At 39.4% G+C, this 17,589-nt stretch overlaps 1 protein-coding gene across 25 annotated transcripts in view; it reads left to right on the top strand.

Annotated features, from left to right (window-relative positions):
- Positions 1–1,568: 1,568 nt before the first annotated feature.
- Positions 1,569–17,589, top strand: part of tcf7l2 (transcription factor 7 like 2) — a 180,130-nt gene continuing 164,109 nt past the window's right edge. For 8 of the 25 annotated variants that reach the window (XM_080205795.1, XM_080205772.1, XM_080205796.1 and 5 more), the window contains exons 1-3: positions 1,571–2,130; positions 2,432–2,501; positions 2,747–2,871. In XM_080205795.1, coding sequence (XP_080061921.1) covers positions 1,942–2,130; positions 2,432–2,501; positions 2,747–2,871 — 384 coding nt within the window. In that variant the 5' untranslated portion in view covers positions 1,571–1,941. Of the gene's footprint in view, positions 2,131–2,431; positions 2,502–2,746; positions 2,872–4,979; positions 5,058–17,589 lie in introns of those variants that run through there. The other 17 variants (XM_080205771.1, XM_080205778.1, XM_080205770.1 and 14 more) reach the window with 5 other exon arrangements.

The raw sequence follows: 17,589 nt of genomic DNA on the forward strand, positions 1-17,589 counted from the left end.
TAGCGATAGTTTTTTTAAAACTCCCCACAACACGTGGAGTGGAAATCTGATTTACCAAATATAGTCACTCAAAGAAAAATGGGAATTTGCCGATCAAAGATCAAAGTGCCAGCAACTCCACCTCGAATCCCTCCTCCACTATTAGTCCTCTTACAGAACGTCAATTTTTCACACATCAATGATGGCTTAATAATAGTTGAAAGACAGTTGCATAAGGATGCAAATCTTGCCTTTGTCTTTGCAATGCTTTATAACGTGCATGTGCTGATTTAATATAGCTAAGTAAAAAGCGATCCCTTTTGTATCGGGCTGCAGAGGCGTTAGTAATCGCCCGAATCAAAGGAGATGTAGAGATGTTAATTCCCCGTACAGTTTATACACAGCATGCTCATTTGATGCACATTTCATTCATAAGCTGCTTTAATAAAAGGGCAGAAAATAAATAATTGACCATCACATAAATATTTTAAACCAAAAATGTGTAAAAATACTGGTCGTGCTATGTATGGAATATATTATACATATTGTGTTTTTATGTTATTGATCTATTTAGAAAATAATACTTTTTTTAGGAAAATGCATTTATACGCAAAGCTACTCGATTATATTGCCCATTCTCAGATGTAGCTTTACTTTAAATGAAGGTTCACATTACATAAGCTGCAGAAACGATACACATCCATACAGTGTATCTGAAAACTCTTGAAGCTCCTCAGAGAGTGGTCTTGTGATATTTTGTTGCACGTGTCCCGGTGCAAATGAACTTCAAATTTACAGGAGCTACCATGCTTCAATTAACATTTAAAGGTTCTACCTCGTAAATGCACACGTGCATGGGACTCAATAATGGTGCGGGCATATCCAAACTTTCCGGCACAGCAGATTTCCCACCCTTTCGCCCGGTTTAGTTCATTGATAAAATGACCACTATCAACGTGTTTTATATTTGCTGATCACTTTAAAAGTCGGTGCACATCCGGTGCCGGCAGTTTTGGTGAAGAAATAATTGTAACAGGTTTAAACACTTTTTAATATATATATATGGACCAGGAGAAGGAATGATATTGTTGCATACTTATTAAACAGACCACCTCAACAATAAAAAAAAATGCATGCCACTTACAAAATTGTGAATATTTATTTAGAATGGGCAAGTGGAGAACTGGTCAGGCCAAGCACATGTAAAGGTGTGTCGACTTTGAAACTGATTCACTATAATATGTATAAATCTATATCTCAAGATCGATTGCAATATAACACAGTAATATAGAAAAAATACTAGACTGGAGTTGGAAAACCCTTGATGCATAAACTGGAGTTAAAAAAAGTTGGAAGATCAAAACAACAGCAAAATAAAAAAAGATTGTGGAAATCAAGTTCAAGGGCTTTTGATTAACACTAAAAGACTCAGCCAACCCCTCTCCTTCTTGCTCTGTCTCGCTCCCTCTCTCTCCTCTCTCTCTCTGTTGCCTTTTAATTTATTGATGCAGACGTCATGTAAGTCCCTCCTCATTACTCTGTACGTATTGCCCTGCTTGTGCATCTCATTAGTTTGGGAGCGGGACAAGGCTGTGGAGCTTTCCCTGTCAATCAAAGTGTCAATCAAACAGCGGCGAGCCTTTGAAGTGAAGCAGCCGCCGCCGAGTCTCCAACAACTTCAGTCCGAGCAGGAGAGCGGGCTCCTCGGCGTGCCTTCACTAACAATTACCGCTCCTGCGATTTATTTACTCACTCACAGATAGTGAGGGGGGCAACAAGAAGAAGAAGAAGAAGAGAGGGGGGAAAAGAAGAAAAAAAACAACGGATTAACAACACACACACCCCCCTCACCAACACTCCCTCCCCCCCTCCCCTTTCCTCCCCAACGAGTTGCATCAAGTCGATCACTTTATATATAATTTTTTTGAGGAAAAAGGCGCAAGTTTTTTTTAAAGAAAAAAGATGCCGCAGCTAAACAGCGGTGGCGGCGACGATCTGGGGGCCAATGATGAAATGATTTCTTTTAAAGATGAAGGAGAACAGGAAGAAAAGATCTCGGAGAATGCTTCAGCAGAAAGGGATTTAGCAGACGTCAAGTCTTCATTAGTAAACGAGTCAGAGACCAACCAAAACAGTTCCTCAGACTCCGAGGTAAGCGGCGAAATAAAATAAAATTAAAAACAATTTCCTTGTTTTGGTCTAGCTTTATTTTTGTTGTTGTTTCTGAGGTAAAGTGGCGGTGGAGAGAAAAAGGAGGGGGGGGCGTTTGAAGAAGGAAAGGTGGATTTATATTGTAACGCAATTAAAAAAAACGATTGTGTACCCCAGGATACTTTTATGCGTGTTTTCTGTTCAATTATAATAATGTTGCAACCTGATGAATAATCCAAACTCTTGTGACTTTGTGTGTGTGTCTCTCTCTCTCTCTCTCATCCACCATGTTCCTCTTAAGGCGGAAAGGCGGCCGCCGCCTCGGCAGCCAGAAACTTTTCGGGACAAATCCAGAGAGAGTTTAGAAGAAGGTGAGTTGGCCGGAAAAGAAACAAAAAAAGTTTCTTTACCAAAAAAAGAAAAAAATTCTTTCACCTCCCTTTCCCTTCCCTCACTCCTCGCCTTCTGTCTCCCCTTTTCTCCCTCACACAAATGTCTTTCCTTGTGTCGGGAGCGGCTGTGGTGAAGTGTTTTGTTGCATAAAGTATGTTGAGAAAAGTTTGATCCCTAACTTTTTTTTCCTCTCTCTCATTCCCCGCCATGTTTCTTGACCTAGCGGCAAAGAGGCAAGATGGAGGGTTGTTCAAGGGCCCACCGTACCCTGGCTATCCATTTATTATGATCCCTGACCTGGCAAGTCCTTACCTTCCCAATGGATCTTTATCTCCCAGTGCGAGGACGGTAGGTTTTTTTTTTGGCATTTTGAAGTCTCGCAAAAAAGAGGGAAAGTACGCATGTTATGTTTCTGGATTAATTATTTTTGTGTTTTTATAAAAACAATAATACAAACACTTTTGCTCGCACCAGCGCCTTACTGTTTATTTTTCCCTTTTATTTTCTCGTGTTAAGGTTGGGGGGGAGGGGAGGGGAGGGGAGGGGTGGAGGAAAAAAATCTTTCAGAGGCTGGTAACTAAAACCCTGTGCCGTGTGTGTTGGCAGAGCTTGTCCTTCGCTGGGTGCCTGTGGTTGGGACGAGGTGAACTTGCAAAAAAAAAGTTTTTTTTAACATCTGGGTGCCGACCTCCTTCCACCCCCCCCCCCCCCCCCCCCCCCCGACAAGTGGATGACATTCCCAGTTTATATTGTCAGTTGCCACTTGTATGTCATCTTTGTTTGTTGACGGGGGTGGGGGGTGGTATCTAGCCCCTGTGAAGACGGATTTTTTTAAGTCTCCCCAGCAGAAATATCCTATGTGTGTGTGTGCATTTTATTAGAAACTAGGCTTAAAACAAGGCGTGTTTTAAAAGCTGTAGCTTCTATTGACCATCTTTTTACAGTAACTTGAGGAAGGCTTTTTTTTGCATTCTTTTGTTTTCATGGCATTCCAATTAAGACAGTCAGACCTTTTGTAAAACCTGAACTACATTGGAAATGTAGAATTTTACAGGTCGTCATGCAATACAATGGGGAGCTCAGCGGGACATTACTGTTGCGATTGGGGCTAATTTGCTCGACTGGATGGGCTTTTTTTTAAATCGCTGCTTCCCAGTTTACCTCCACGATTTCTGGAACTGTCAACTCCCCCAGCAGCGCCGAAATGGTATCAAGAGTCACGTGAAATAATCTAAGGTTGGGGGGGGGGGGCTAAACTTTTAAACAGGCGACGTCTGAAATTGTTCTGTACTCGGATTGAAAATCCCCACCACGTGGATTACATTGCAATATTATTAACATTTTCTCTCTTACACCACCCTCCCCCCCCCCCCCCCCCCACCTGGTGGTTTTAATTTAATCTCCGTGCTGGATATTCAGGGAAAGAGCTGCTGGTGTGAGGGAGACGTTTATTGAGAAGGATTCTGAAAATGCTGATCTGAATGTGCAGTTGCAGTTTTGAAAACCGGAGTCATTCTGTTTGCTCACCCAAGTAGAAGCTTTCAAAATGATTTGACTTTCCGTTTCATAAATCCTGATTTGAACCCATTTTGTTAATAAAACCTTCGGATTTTATGCAACATTTGTCGAATTCACTGCAGCTAGGAAATAATTGATTTTTTTTGCAGTGTGAAATTTTATTGGTCTAAATAGTAATTTAAGATACATTAGTTTTTTTTCTATAATTGGATTTTCTTTTAAGATGTCAACAGAATTGAGTACAGGTAGTGCTTATGGTTGCTTTCATTCATTTAAAATACGTAGAGATAGATTTTAAAACAAAGTAGTGATTCATTTAGTTAATTTCAGCTTTGTTTGGTTTAACATCCAGTTCTTAAAGTTTAGTTCCCCTTTCGGTTGAAAAGGTCTGTTTTAAGGTTTAAAGGGAACACAGCAAGTTCAACATTGTAGAGAATCTTGGAATTATTTAAGTAAAAATGTGGAATGTTGTGTCTGTTTTGGAAAGGCTATCTGTGTTCACAAATAGTAGCTGGTCCAGCATTCTTGCATGCTGTAGGTTAATGCATATACCCACACGCTGACATGTAAAATTGGAAAATAGACTTAATGCCATTTGTCAGACCAACATGTAGTGTAGCGCATTGGGTACAGAAACTATAGATCTTTGTCTAAAACCTGCCCATGTACATAAAATGCAGGCCTTTATGTTTGCTGTATCTTTTGAATAATGTATTAGATTGTACAGCTTTCCAACAACCCAACAAGTAGTATCATAATTAAATGTCTAGTTTTGGCACTGTCTGTATATTATGTTGGAGGAACTAGATGAGACATTTATGATTATGTTAATTACTACTGTAATTTTGGTGTTGTAACATTTTTAATGCTAGTTTTCAGCCGAGATTACGTATATTGCCAGCATGGGGCAGTGGGCAAAAGCAAATAGAACCTGAATGAAACTATGTTGCGTTGCTTCATAAGAGAGGTAGATGATCTCCGTTCCTGCACATTGGATAACAGTATGCTTCCATGTGGTGCGTACCTTTTTCTGGGTACAATGCAAAACTATTTATCATTACACAGTCCATTATGTTTTAAATAGCAATGAAATGTTTATCACATTGAACAGGACAGGTGTTTCTGGCCTTTTGTATTGGGAGATTTGTGTATCATGTACAAAATGTTTACGACTAGCAGTTAATGTACAGGTCAAATATGTAATCTTAAGAACTTTCCATTTACAGGGGTCTTAGCCAGCAGCTCCTTATGAGGCCTTTTCATTTCTAAATATTTGATCTGTTCCTTTAGTCAAACATCTGTGTGTCAATTACAGCTATTGCTGTGACAGATTTGTTGGTAACATTTAAAATAAATATTATTGTCATAATAAGGCCATTGACTTTGTAGATGACTAATGGTGATTTCATTTTGTTTACTTTTTTTCTGAAGAAAGATTTTAAATACTTAATGATTTGAACATATTTATGAAGGATATTTCACTATAAGCTTTTTTTGTTATGGTAACAGGAAACAAGTAAAATGTATTTGTTCCTTTGGAACTATGCTTGAGGCAAGTTGAACTGAAAATGAAACAATATTGGTCAAGCACAGAATTTTCTTCTCCTGTGTATATGAAATTATGTGGAAGCATTCCACAAAGTGACGTTTCCATTTAAAAAAAGACTTGGAAATAGCACTGTAACAAGAAAACAAAGTTTTTGAGGGTTTGCATGAATTCATGTCTATGTCACATTAAATCTTTGCCAGTCATGATTTCTAGAGTCACGTATTCCTGTACTTCTGCCTTTTTTGAAATAGAACGTGTAATTCTTAACTCTTCCTATTTTTAAAATGTTATGGGTAATTCCTGTCTGAAAGGTAGCATTACGAAGTAAGACATCATAGCCTTGTGCATTTTTCCACGGCTCGCCTCTTGCTATTTTAAACCATACATCTACATTTAGTTTACAGAAGTCGCAAGGAAAGGGTTGATGTGGTCTGAAATGAAAATGCATTGAAACTGCTAAACTAGCTAAGTAATCATGTTTAGAATGATGTGCTTGGGATTGACAGCTGCAGAGATTTGTGAGAACATAAGTTTCTGTACCATGACGAAAGTTGGAGGAGATTTTCCAGCTGTCCAAGAAATGTTTTCTGCAGTGGCTGGTTCAGTTTTTGAGGGCCACATTTAACTCTCACGCAGCAATTGTTTGTTAGTGGGGTTTAAAATCCCTGAGATTGCAGGGGAAATGTTTACGTTTTATGCTTTAGTCTGGACTAGTGTGTGAGAAGTTTCCTCTGCTAGATTCCACAGCTACTGTTAAGCCAAATTTACACCTTGACAAGCTATCAGAAAGACACATGCCCTCAAACCCTTGGCTAGTGATTGCAACATAGTCATAAATCTGCAGAGATGTATTTATGGCTTGTGTCTCTTATGAATGTTGAAATACTTGATGCCACATTCCAAGAAGATGTTGGGAGTGGGACCTGGTGCTGAAAAATAAGAACTGGGGTGGGGGGGGGTTCATAATTCCTTTGCGGTATTGTTTATTTGTAGTTTGCTGTTTTCAATGTACAAGGTTAACTCTAAACACACCAAGAATTGTAATCTGGATTAAGTGTGTTTATGTAGGGTTTTAATAGCATGTGGCAAAGAATTGGTTATTGCCTTGCTTCCAGGTGTGTGAGATTTAGTAAATGTCTCCTATTCGGAGCTGTGGCTGAATATGTTAATTGTTCCTAATTGCCATCTCTGGGGGGTTTATGGTGCTGAATGGGCTCTTTAACACCACATCAGACTCTTTCTGTATGTCTGATGTGTCAGTATATGAGCAGTTCTAGCATATGTTTTGGTGTTTTGTTTTTGGAATGGGAAGGCATTAGCAGGGCAGGGTATGTTGAGAGTCTAATTAGTCTGCACTGATTGTTCATGGCCTACCCGACCAGAAAGAGTAATTTGCACGAAAAGTGGAGTCCAACTAAACCAGTGCAATTTTAAAAGAAACAATAAATCACTTGCATATTTGTGCAGTGATTCAAATGGATTTGAGACCGCTCCCATCTCAACATGTGGTAAATTTAAGTCAATGAAATGCAGATGTAGAGGATGGTGAGGTTTCTCAGCAGTGATCAACAAATGGGAAGACTATTCATGCTGTAAATATTTACAAACTAAATTTGGAACACCAGGAGTTTTTGTTGTGCCTAATGATTAAGTCTGAATAGGTTTTGGTGGGTGAGGATGGGGCGATCTGTACTGTTTGTTGCTATTGTCTTTTGTTTTTAAGGAGTAGGAGTGAAATTTTTAAAAGTATCCTTTTTTTAAATGAAGAATGCAGTTGCTCACGTAGTTCTCTTTTATTTAGTGTCTCTTGTCCACGCAACTGGGTTCAGTGTCAAACTTCCTTTCAAACCAAAATCATAAAAACCTTTTTGGATGCAGGGATGGAAGTCAAAGGAAAGTGATGCTGGATCAACCCAATAGAAATAAAATGTTTAAATGTGATATATTTCCTGGTCATTATAGTGAATATTCCAATTTCTGGGGAGGAGCAGAGAATGTTGCGATCAGTTTTGCTTTTCTTCTTTCTCCTCAAAGTTTTTGTAACTGGTTTGGATGAACTGTTAGTAGGTGTCTGATTGACTGGAATTAGCAGATTGGTAGATGGATTGGAGGGAACATTTACATTTTATGTGAGAAAAAAGAATCAATTATTTTTGACCATTGTCTTTTACTTGGCCAATAAAGGCCAGCTGAGTCTTGTGTAGAAACAAATGACTTGTTGAGTGTGTAGGCTACAGTTTGATATGTGAGCTTCTGGATGCTGGTGGATAATTGGGAGTTGCATAATGAAGTTAAATGCTTCTTTGTCCTCTGCCCTATATCTGACAGCAGGAGCAGAAAGCCAATGGCTACATAGCTAGAGAGTGGGATCGGTATACATCTGGAAATAAATCTGCGGTGATCTGTGACATGGAGAGAAAAACAAAAATAACTTCTAAGAATTGCACTTGTGCCACACAGACTGAAAGTCATCAGCAAGTCCAATTTAAATAGGTGAAGGAGCAAACTGATTATGTGTAATCTCCCTAATACTTGAGCTCTTTCCTTAGATGTGCAGGTGTCTCGTGCCCATCTGTCTATTTGTGCAGGCACATAGGTGCATGAAGTCTGCTCGACTTTGTTTCCAAGTATACTGGCGGATCTCATTCTAGTTTGTGATTTACGTACTAATAATACAGCAGCACCATAAACGGGCATCTCAAAACCTTTGGGCTCACGTAATTCAAATAGAACAGTCTAACACAAGAAATGTGCACACAAATGTAAACCATGTTGCCTGGATTTCGAGGGCTTGGATTATTAAAGTTTGGAAGGATAAATATGGCTCTAGATTGGACCTCACTGCTGTATGGTTTGTTTTATCCTTTTTGGAAGTGCAAATAGAAGCATGCTAACCTAGTTCTGGCATTATTGTACATCTCTTGTACTTGTCATGCAAATGATAGCCTCTAGTATTTTTCCTGTCTGTCCAAAGTTGAAAATCTTTTCGGTGGATAAGATTCTGCTTGGGTGTCATCCTTGTCTATTACTGAGCCTTGACAGTGAATATGAGTGAACTATTCAGCTGTAAAGGGAATTGCAGCAGCACCTGATCGCATCATTCCCGGGAGACCTTGCTCGTTTCTTGTTGGGGTTGCTATATAATATCAACAGTGGGCATCCTCGCTAATATATTGTTTCCTTAAACCATGGGCTTTGGAGCTCACTGTTGGATCTTTGGCTGAAATCAACTCCATACAGGCTATGGATCAAAACCAAAACATTTTTTTGATCTATAAGATTACTTGGTTTTTATGGTTCTTTAGGGAGTAATTTCTGTGCCTGATATATTGACCAGTTCTCCCAATATTGAAATCCTGAATGAAGTGAGTTGGATTCTGAAGATATTCTGATGTGTCCTAGACAAGTCTGCAGGGTTTAATATATGATTTAGCTGTAGTGATTCCGTTACCCACATTTTTTAGATGCTGTGAGTGGCGTTGCAACTGATAAGTTGGAGACTTTAACTGTTTTTGCCAGGTGGAAGAGATAATCAGTTGGCTGCATTCTATTTGAGGAAAAATCCACATTCACATCCTTCCTCTCTCTCCCTCAGCTTAATGTATTTTATAAAAGTTTGTGAAGCATTAAACATGTTGCAGCAAGTACATAATCACTTATTTCTCTTGGGAGCATTTTTAAAACATGTAAAGCCTATGGTTGTTTTTCATAATTATTTAGGGAAAAGCTACTGTGCATAAGGTGCTATGGTCTAAAGAAAAGCATCCTTTTGTTAAAAATGACAGCATTGTGCTGTTGCATGCTGGGAAATTTTGAACTCTAATTGGACTGTGCAATCCAAACTTGGTTCACTTTTTTCTATAGATATAGCTCTTGGTGCTAAAAGGGATCACAGGGTAGAGGTTGGGGGGGGGGGGGGGTGGGGGGACAGTGGGATCAGGATACTGGATTTTGATGATCAGTCATGATCATTATTAATGGCGGAGCAGGCTTGAAGGCCGAATGGCCTATTCCTATTTTCTAATTTGTTTCACAGCTGTGGGTAGAAAAATCACAAGAGCTCAGTCCATTGGGAAATACTCAAATATTGAAGTAAAATATAATGCAGTCATGGGACAGCTCAATGGTGAAACCTAATTAGGTGGATTTGTACTAAATTGCTGCATTTGGTCAAATCCCTTTTTTGGTTCAGTAGAAATATTAGTTGCTGAAAATCTTTTTCAGAAAATATCCTGGACTCATTGTGGGCAGCACACAGCCCATGATTATTCAAAAAAAATGCAAGTGTAACATAATCATGAAAAACAATGAGTTTTCAAAGAATGGAAAGTAAGAAACAGGAGTATGTGTGGACTATTCAGCCCATCGAAACTTCTCTGCTATTCGGTAAGATCGTGGCCGTATCTCCACTTTCCAGCCTGGCCCCACTTGTTGATCAAAAATCTGCCTCACCCTGCCTTGAATATATTTAATGAGCCAACGTCCACCATTATCTGTGGAGGAAAATTCCAAAGACGAATGGCCCTCTTTGAAAATAAACTCGTCCTCTTTTCCATCATAAATGGAAGGCCCCATGTTTTGAAACTCCATCCCCTAGTTCTAGATTCCACCAAGGGGAAATATCTTCCCAGCATCTATCTTGACAAGCTCCTTCTGAATCTTGGAGATCTCCTCTCATTCTTTTAAACTCCAGTGAGTGAAGGACCAACCTACTCTGCTGTTCTTCCTTAAGACACCCTTTTTCCCAGGAACATAGTGAACCTTCCCTGAACTGCTTCCAATGCAAATGTATCCAACCTTAAGTAAGGAGACCAAAACTTTTCAAGGTATTTCAAGTGTAGCCACACCAATTTCCTGTATGGCTTTAGCAGATCCTGCTTGCAATAAAGGCCAACATTTCATTTACCTTCCTAATTATTGCTGAATCTGCAAGTCATGTACAAGGATACCTAGATCCCTCTGTTAAATTATGCAGTCTCTCTCCATCTAAATACTATCTTGCTTTCCTATTCTTCCTGCTAAAGAGAACAACCTCAGATTTTCCTACGTTGTACTTAATCTGCCAATCTTTTTCCCCACTAACTTAACCCATCATATCCTTTTGTATTCTCCTTGCAACTTACTGAAACAAAGATGGGTGGGAAAGTAAATTTGATCACAATAAGTAGTGTCCTTTCATGCATGTTATTAATATAGGTCATAAATAGTTGAGGTTGCGGCACACCACTAGTTAGTTTACCAAACAGGAAATTACCCACTTATCTGCTTCACCCTTTCCTATTAGCTAATGTTCTCTCAGTACTAATTTATCACCTCTAAATCCTGAGCTGTAAGCTTTTAAAGTTTATTTATTAATGTCATAAGTCGCCTTACATTAACACTGCAGTGAAGTTACTGTGAAAATCCCTTAGTCGCCACACCCTGGTGCTTGTTTAGGTACACTGAGGGAGAACTTAGAATGGCCAGTGTATCTAACCAGCACGTCTTTCAGATTGTGGGAAGAAATCAAATCACCCAGAGGAAACCAGACACGGAGAGAAAGAGTAGACTGTGCATGGACAGTGACTCAAGCTGGGAATCGAGCCCTGGTCCCTGGTGCTGAGGCAGCAGTGCTAACCACCGTGCCACTGCGTTAACCTGTTTACGTGGATTTCTAAAAGACAATATGGCACCAAGTATGCTACGTCTGCATGCTCCTCAATCCACCCTGCTTTTTTATCCTCAAACTAATTTGTTGAACACAATTTCGTAAAGTCATATTAACTCTGCTTTGATTTTCTAAGTTCACTAGTTCCTTTTATAATGATGTGGAGAAGGATTCTAGTATTTTCTCAGCAACTGACATTTATAAACGATATGCTTCTCCCTCCTTTCCTAAATAGTGATGTAACATTTAGGTCTTCCAATCCACTGGGATTTTTCCAGAATTTTGGAAGTTTGCAACCAAAGCATCAACTTCTTTTAAGGCACTCTGACACAGGCCGTGAAGTCCAGTGGACTTGAGTCTTTGGTTCCATTATTTTCTCAGGACATTTTCTCAAGTAATTTTAATTGTTTTATGTTCCTCCCTTTCTTTTTGCGTCATGATTTTCTACAATTCTTAGAATGCTTTGTGTCTTCCAATGTGATGACCAGTACAAATTAGTTGTTCAAAGTATGGTAGTTAGACTTTTTAACAACCTGAGGTTCTGACTTTTTCTGAAGCCTTGCTGTGGTCCACTTCCCACGTGCTGGGAGTCTTGCTATTCTTCACTCGGATAACTGCATAATGTGTCTGCAAGCTATGTTTTACTGTCTGGTAGTCTATCCACGCACAACATAATTAGGTATCCAAATACACATGATATGCATACTTTCTAGAAATATGATAGAAATTTGAAGCAAGTATCTTGTCTTTGTTTCTTTTCCCAGCTTAAATGGGAATGAGATTATTGCAATCCTGTTGCTTAGTTTGAGATTAGCATATTCAGCACTGCTGGGAATCAAATCCTGGCCTCTTGTGTTTATGTGAGTTATTCCACAAGACTGTGCAGCATAACTGTTTTCTGAAACTTTCTGATAGTGAGAAATACAGAGAATCAGGATTGAGTACAACATAGGAGGAGTAGATCATTCAGCCCTTTGAGTGAGCCTGTCGTGCCATTCATTTTGATCATGACTGATTCTATTCAATATCCTGATTTCCCCCGCCCCATATCCCTTTAGCCCCAAGCACCATATCAGATTTCTTATGGAAATCGCACAAGGTTTTGGCCTTAACTATTTTCTGTGGTAGTGAATTCCACACATTCACCACCTTCTCGGTGAAAAAATTCCTCCTCAGTTCAGTTCTAAAGTTTACCCTTTTTATCCTTAAACAACGATTGCTAGTTTTGGACTCCCCCATTGTTGGGAACATTCTTTTGGAATCTACCCTGTTAGAATATTGTATGTTTCAATGCAATGCCCTCTCACTCTTCTAAACTCCAGTGAATGTAATCCTAAGCAATTTAGTCTCTCCTCATGTGACAGTTCTGCCACTCCAGTAATCAGCCTGGTAGACCTTCAGTGTACTCCCTCAATAGCAAGAACATCCTTCCTCAGATAAGGACGCCAAAACTGCACACAAATGTTCCAGGTGAGGCCTCATCAATGCCCTATACAACTGCACCAAAACATCCCTATCCCTATGCTCAAATCCTCATGAAGGCTATTTGCCTTCTTTACTGCCTGCTGTACCTATAAATCACGATGTGGATGTGCCGGTGTTGGACTGGGGTAAACACAGTAAAACGTCTGACAACACCAGGTTTTAGTCCAATCGATTTATTTGATAGTAAACTCACAAGCTTTCGAGGGGACTCCCTCTTCATCAGGTGAATGGAGAGTTCTGGCCTCGGACAGAGCATATAAAGCACAGACAGTTTAGAGATTACTGGTTAGAATGTGAATCTTTACACCTAACCTGCTGTTCAAGTCCTAAAGTGGCTGACAATGTGTGTGGAAGGAGCTCTGATCACAGGTTAAAGAGATGTGTATTGTCTCCAGACAGCACAGTGAGTGAGGTTTTGCAAACCCCGGCAAGTCATGGGGGTTACAGATAGTGCGACATGAACCCAAGATCCCTGTTGAGACCGTCCTCGTGTGTGGAACTTGGCTATCAGTCTCTGTTCAGCGACTCTGCGCTGTCGTGTGTCGTGAAGGCCTATAAATCACAACAGTGGAGAATGAATGCAAGGATGTGCTGAAGGTAGAGATTGCTGATATGTGAGGCAAGATCATGGACACCTTAAAATTATGGTGAAGGTCATAAGATCGGTGCATATTTAAAGATATAAGCTTGAATGCACCTACCTTAGATCACAGCAAACAAGGTGCATTTTGATAAAATAGCTCAATTTTTCAATCCCAAAAATTTATATTTTTACATGTACTCAGCGTATAAGTTGACCTTTCATTTCAGTAATGCTATTATCTCAATTGTAGTCAGCTTTAATTTTTCACCCCACAAAGGCATGTTTCACTTACCTTTAACTGGTTTTGAGCGTTTGTATAGATGGCTATGTGCTGTGAAGGTGTGCAGGAGTTTAAGATGAGCTCAAACAGAGCAGACCCTGCGTTGCAAACCAAATGCATCTTCCAGCAAAGCCAATGGAATCATCATCATTGAATTTCTACTGTGCAGAAGACTGTTCAGCCCATCGTGTCTGCACTAACTCTCCAGTTTATCTTACCCAGGCCTTCTCCTCCTCCCTATCCCAGTAACACCGCAACCTGCGTGGGAAAATCCTATTGGATTTCAAGTTTCAAGGGTACAGCTGATTTCAGGCCACAAGTCAGAATGTTGCTTAACATGTCAAATAACTGCTGCAGTGAGGGGAATTGTTGTTATTGAAAAACTGGTGTAAAACTGGAAAAGGCTACCCAAGATCAAATCTGCCATGAGAACAGGGCCCAGGCCTGATCTTGAAAAGCATGTAGCAGAATGGGTCCTCAAAAATAGCCAGAATGGTTTCTTCTTCACCGGAAATGCAATATAAAAGTGGACCAAATCAAGCTTTGAGTCCAGCAAAGATATTAGAGAAACAACTAGTTTGCTCTATGGAACAAAACTATGTAGTGTTGCAGCAGGAGACCAAGATCGCTTGAGAAACTGCCAAAAGGACTCTACCATAATTACCAGCTTTTCATCAGATGGCAGCAATAATGAGGGCCCATAATGCCATATCAACGTTAATGAATTTTGCTATGTCCAGCAAAACTTGGAATGGAAAGGTTCTAGTAGATACTACAGAAAATGAGAAGGTGAGATTCAGGATGGTCAGTCTAAATGGCTGATTGAAGAAATGAAAGGATATGGCAAATTTCAAACTTAGAACTGGCAAAAATCAGCTTCCTTGCAGCTTTTGTGCATTACCATGATAATGATTGGATGAATGAGGATGGGAGTGAAGTTACGGATTGATAGTGTGTGGGATAGGTGTCCTGGTGGCCTACATAATGAATGCAGTTTGTTAGTGTGATGTAGAGACTAATACAATTGAGTTGCCTGCAAATAAATAACACCACATTGCAGGTAGACAAGGGCGTTTAATATTTTTAGATTAGTTTTTGGATTTGTGCTTCAACAAGCCATTCCAGAGTCATGTCTGCGCTGAATGGATGGTTGATGAGAAAGAGCTCTAGAGAGTGGAAATATGTGCACTGTCACCCCTTGATGTTTTGACATCAAATCCTGTGCTGCTATTAGTGCACAAACTTCATTGGGTCTTTCAGAAACTGGTCGAATTCGCTGGATGCACAGGAGGATGATTTGCTCTGGAACATGATCCTGAAATCCAAAGTGCCAATTCTGATGATGCCATAGTAAAAATGAACTCCTTGAATTGGTTGACAGTGATTTTATTGGGGTTTATTGTGGTGAAAGGTATTTTTATACAAGTAGATTAATGCGGTGTGGTTTACTGTGGTCATTTTATTTTCACATTTCAAAATGGCAACCACCCACATGGGCAGTTAATATTTCATACTCTGGGTACAAGTCATCTCTTGTTTTTGCAGTGATTTTTGGAGCTTTCAAAGGTGGACTTCAATGCCCTCATCTCGAGTAGACCAATGATCAGGTTTTAAGGCCATTGAAAGAGCTGAGTAACTTTTAACAAAACTGCAGAATTAAATTGGCTTGCAACTTGTGAACTGCGGCAATTAATAGTGGAGATAAATTTGACAGTGACCTGGGTTTAATGCAACAGTGGCCTGCTGAGTTTGAAGTACCAGAAAGCAGCAATAAAATTGCCACAGAAAGACAAATTACTATGGCTGTGAAATACATTTTTTTTTGCTGTTGTTCTGTGGTGGAGAAACCCGTGAGTTGTTTTTAAATGGAGAATAATGAAATGTTCAGACAAAGAAAATGCATGGAATTTTCAAATTAAACCCCAGTGCAAACTGTTGAATAGGCACCTGGATTGTTGCAGAGGCCTGGTGAGGAAGGAGGGGGGGCGGGGGTGGATCTGCTTCTGTGACAATATCCGATTCCTTTGCTGGGGGGCGGGGGGGTGCTGCGGAGAGTGGAGCAGGCAGTGGGTTCCGTCTCCACAGGGATTGCCCAGGGCTGCACTGGCTTTCTGGAAAGAAAAGCCTGGACAAATTTCCATTAAAATTTCAATTGGGCCACTGGGACATGAATAAAATGGGCAGAAACTTGTTAATGTTTCTTTCTGAAGGGGAAAAGAGCTTCCAGAGAGAGCATTCTTAGGACAGGAATTTCAGGCTGGCAAAAGCTGTACAGGAAACAAAAGGTGTTTGAGTAGTACTTGTAATTGCTGTTAATGTTAGAATAATTAGAACAATCTCTCCCCCCAGCTACCTATGAGAAGAAAAGGGACGAGGGATTCAAATTCATCTTTGTCAAAGAGGGGGTGGTGGGGGTGTACTTCTGTTATAATCCTGAGTTTTCCATGTGTGTGGTTCTTGTCTGTCTTTTCCTAATTTCAGCCCTATCTTGTTCTGTGCACTTATTCAGTACAAATGGATTTAGAAAGGCTGGATGTTTTTGTAACTCCAATCCTTAAGAAAACAGCTAAGGATTCAATTACTATACAGGAATTTGAAGGAAAAATAGGTTCATTTAGAGGCCTTGTTCGAACTGTGGGCAGTCACAGCTAACATTAATTGTCTGTACTGACTTCCTTTCATTGTATGAAAAATTCCAGAGTATTTATTATTACAATGTGTAGTTACCTGCAGGATGTAAACTGGAGTGAATGTCAAGGTGTGTGGCCTATTGAGTTTGGAGTTGCAGTAGCCCAAAATAGAATAATGGTACTAACACAAAACTTAATTATTTTAAAACACCAGTGTCCAATTTGGAGAGTTTTACAGGGAATTAGTATGTAGTAATTAGCTGTTGTTTGCTCCATTTCCTGCAGCTTGGCCAGAAATGTGAGTTTTTTTTCACGTGCTTGGTTTCTGTCTTGCTTTTGTGAAGCAGAAACACAATGTGATTTTTGTTGCCTGTTTGCTTTGTTTTTAAATTAAGCATGTAGCTTCCTTTTATTCTATCGTTACAACATTATGTAGGTTTTGCAGCCTGTTCTTTTTCCAAATTTAATCTTGTTACAAATCAATAAAAAATTCTTACCATCATCTATGACTAATTAAGATTGTTCCTTGCATTGAGGTTTTTCTTGACTTTTGCAACACGTTTTAATTCTCTTATAGCTGAGAAATGTCTTGGAAGGAATCTTGAATATACATGGCTTTATCTTCTAATGTTGCCTGTTGCAGCGATGACGATGATGTTATGATGAGCAGACATCGGTGGGAGCAGTGCTGAATGTTTGATTTTTTTTTCTTTAATATGTTTTAAATTTTGATCAGCATTATTTTTGCCCTCCTTTACAAGTGGTAGGATCACAGGCAGTATATTATCTTGTATATCTGTTGGGATCTGATTGCTATAAATCTTCGGCATAGATCATAACTTGAGTTCAGTTTTTTGAACTGTAAAACATAGGTAACAATTTATATATACTTTTAAAATAAAAAAAATCCCCTGTACAGTGTGATTATCCTCACTGTTACTTTCTACGTGTCCTCTGACCACTAATGCCATTTGGTTAAATGCTTTTTGAGTCACTGTACCATTTCACTACTCATGCAATTGATGCTTGCAATTCAAAAATTCTGTAAGATTATGTTCTTTAAATATGCCCCTCTTTTTTACCAACTAACTTTGCATTGTCAGTGAAATAAAACCTTTAGACATTTTATTGTTGTCATTTCTTTGCAAACTAAGTTCTGGCATTGCAGGATTTTCAGTTGTATTAAATTGTTTCTGGTTGCAGCCTATCAGATGAGTCTGTCCATGCTTTTGAAATAAAATCTAGCCATTCATATTTTTACACCGTCTTCTAACGAACCTTCCTAACCTGATGAGGAAATTGGAATAAATGTCCCAACAGAGTTTCCCTTCAGTGCAGTATTAGTTAATGTGCAATGGAAACAATGTACAGGTT

The sequence above is a fragment of the Carcharhinus amblyrhynchos genome, chromosome 17, assembly GCF_965287045.1.
Source record: "Carcharhinus amblyrhynchos chromosome 17, sCarAmb.v2.hapA, whole genome shotgun sequence".
Taxonomy (NCBI): domain Eukaryota; kingdom Metazoa; phylum Chordata; class Chondrichthyes; order Carcharhiniformes; family Carcharhinidae; genus Carcharhinus; species Carcharhinus amblyrhynchos.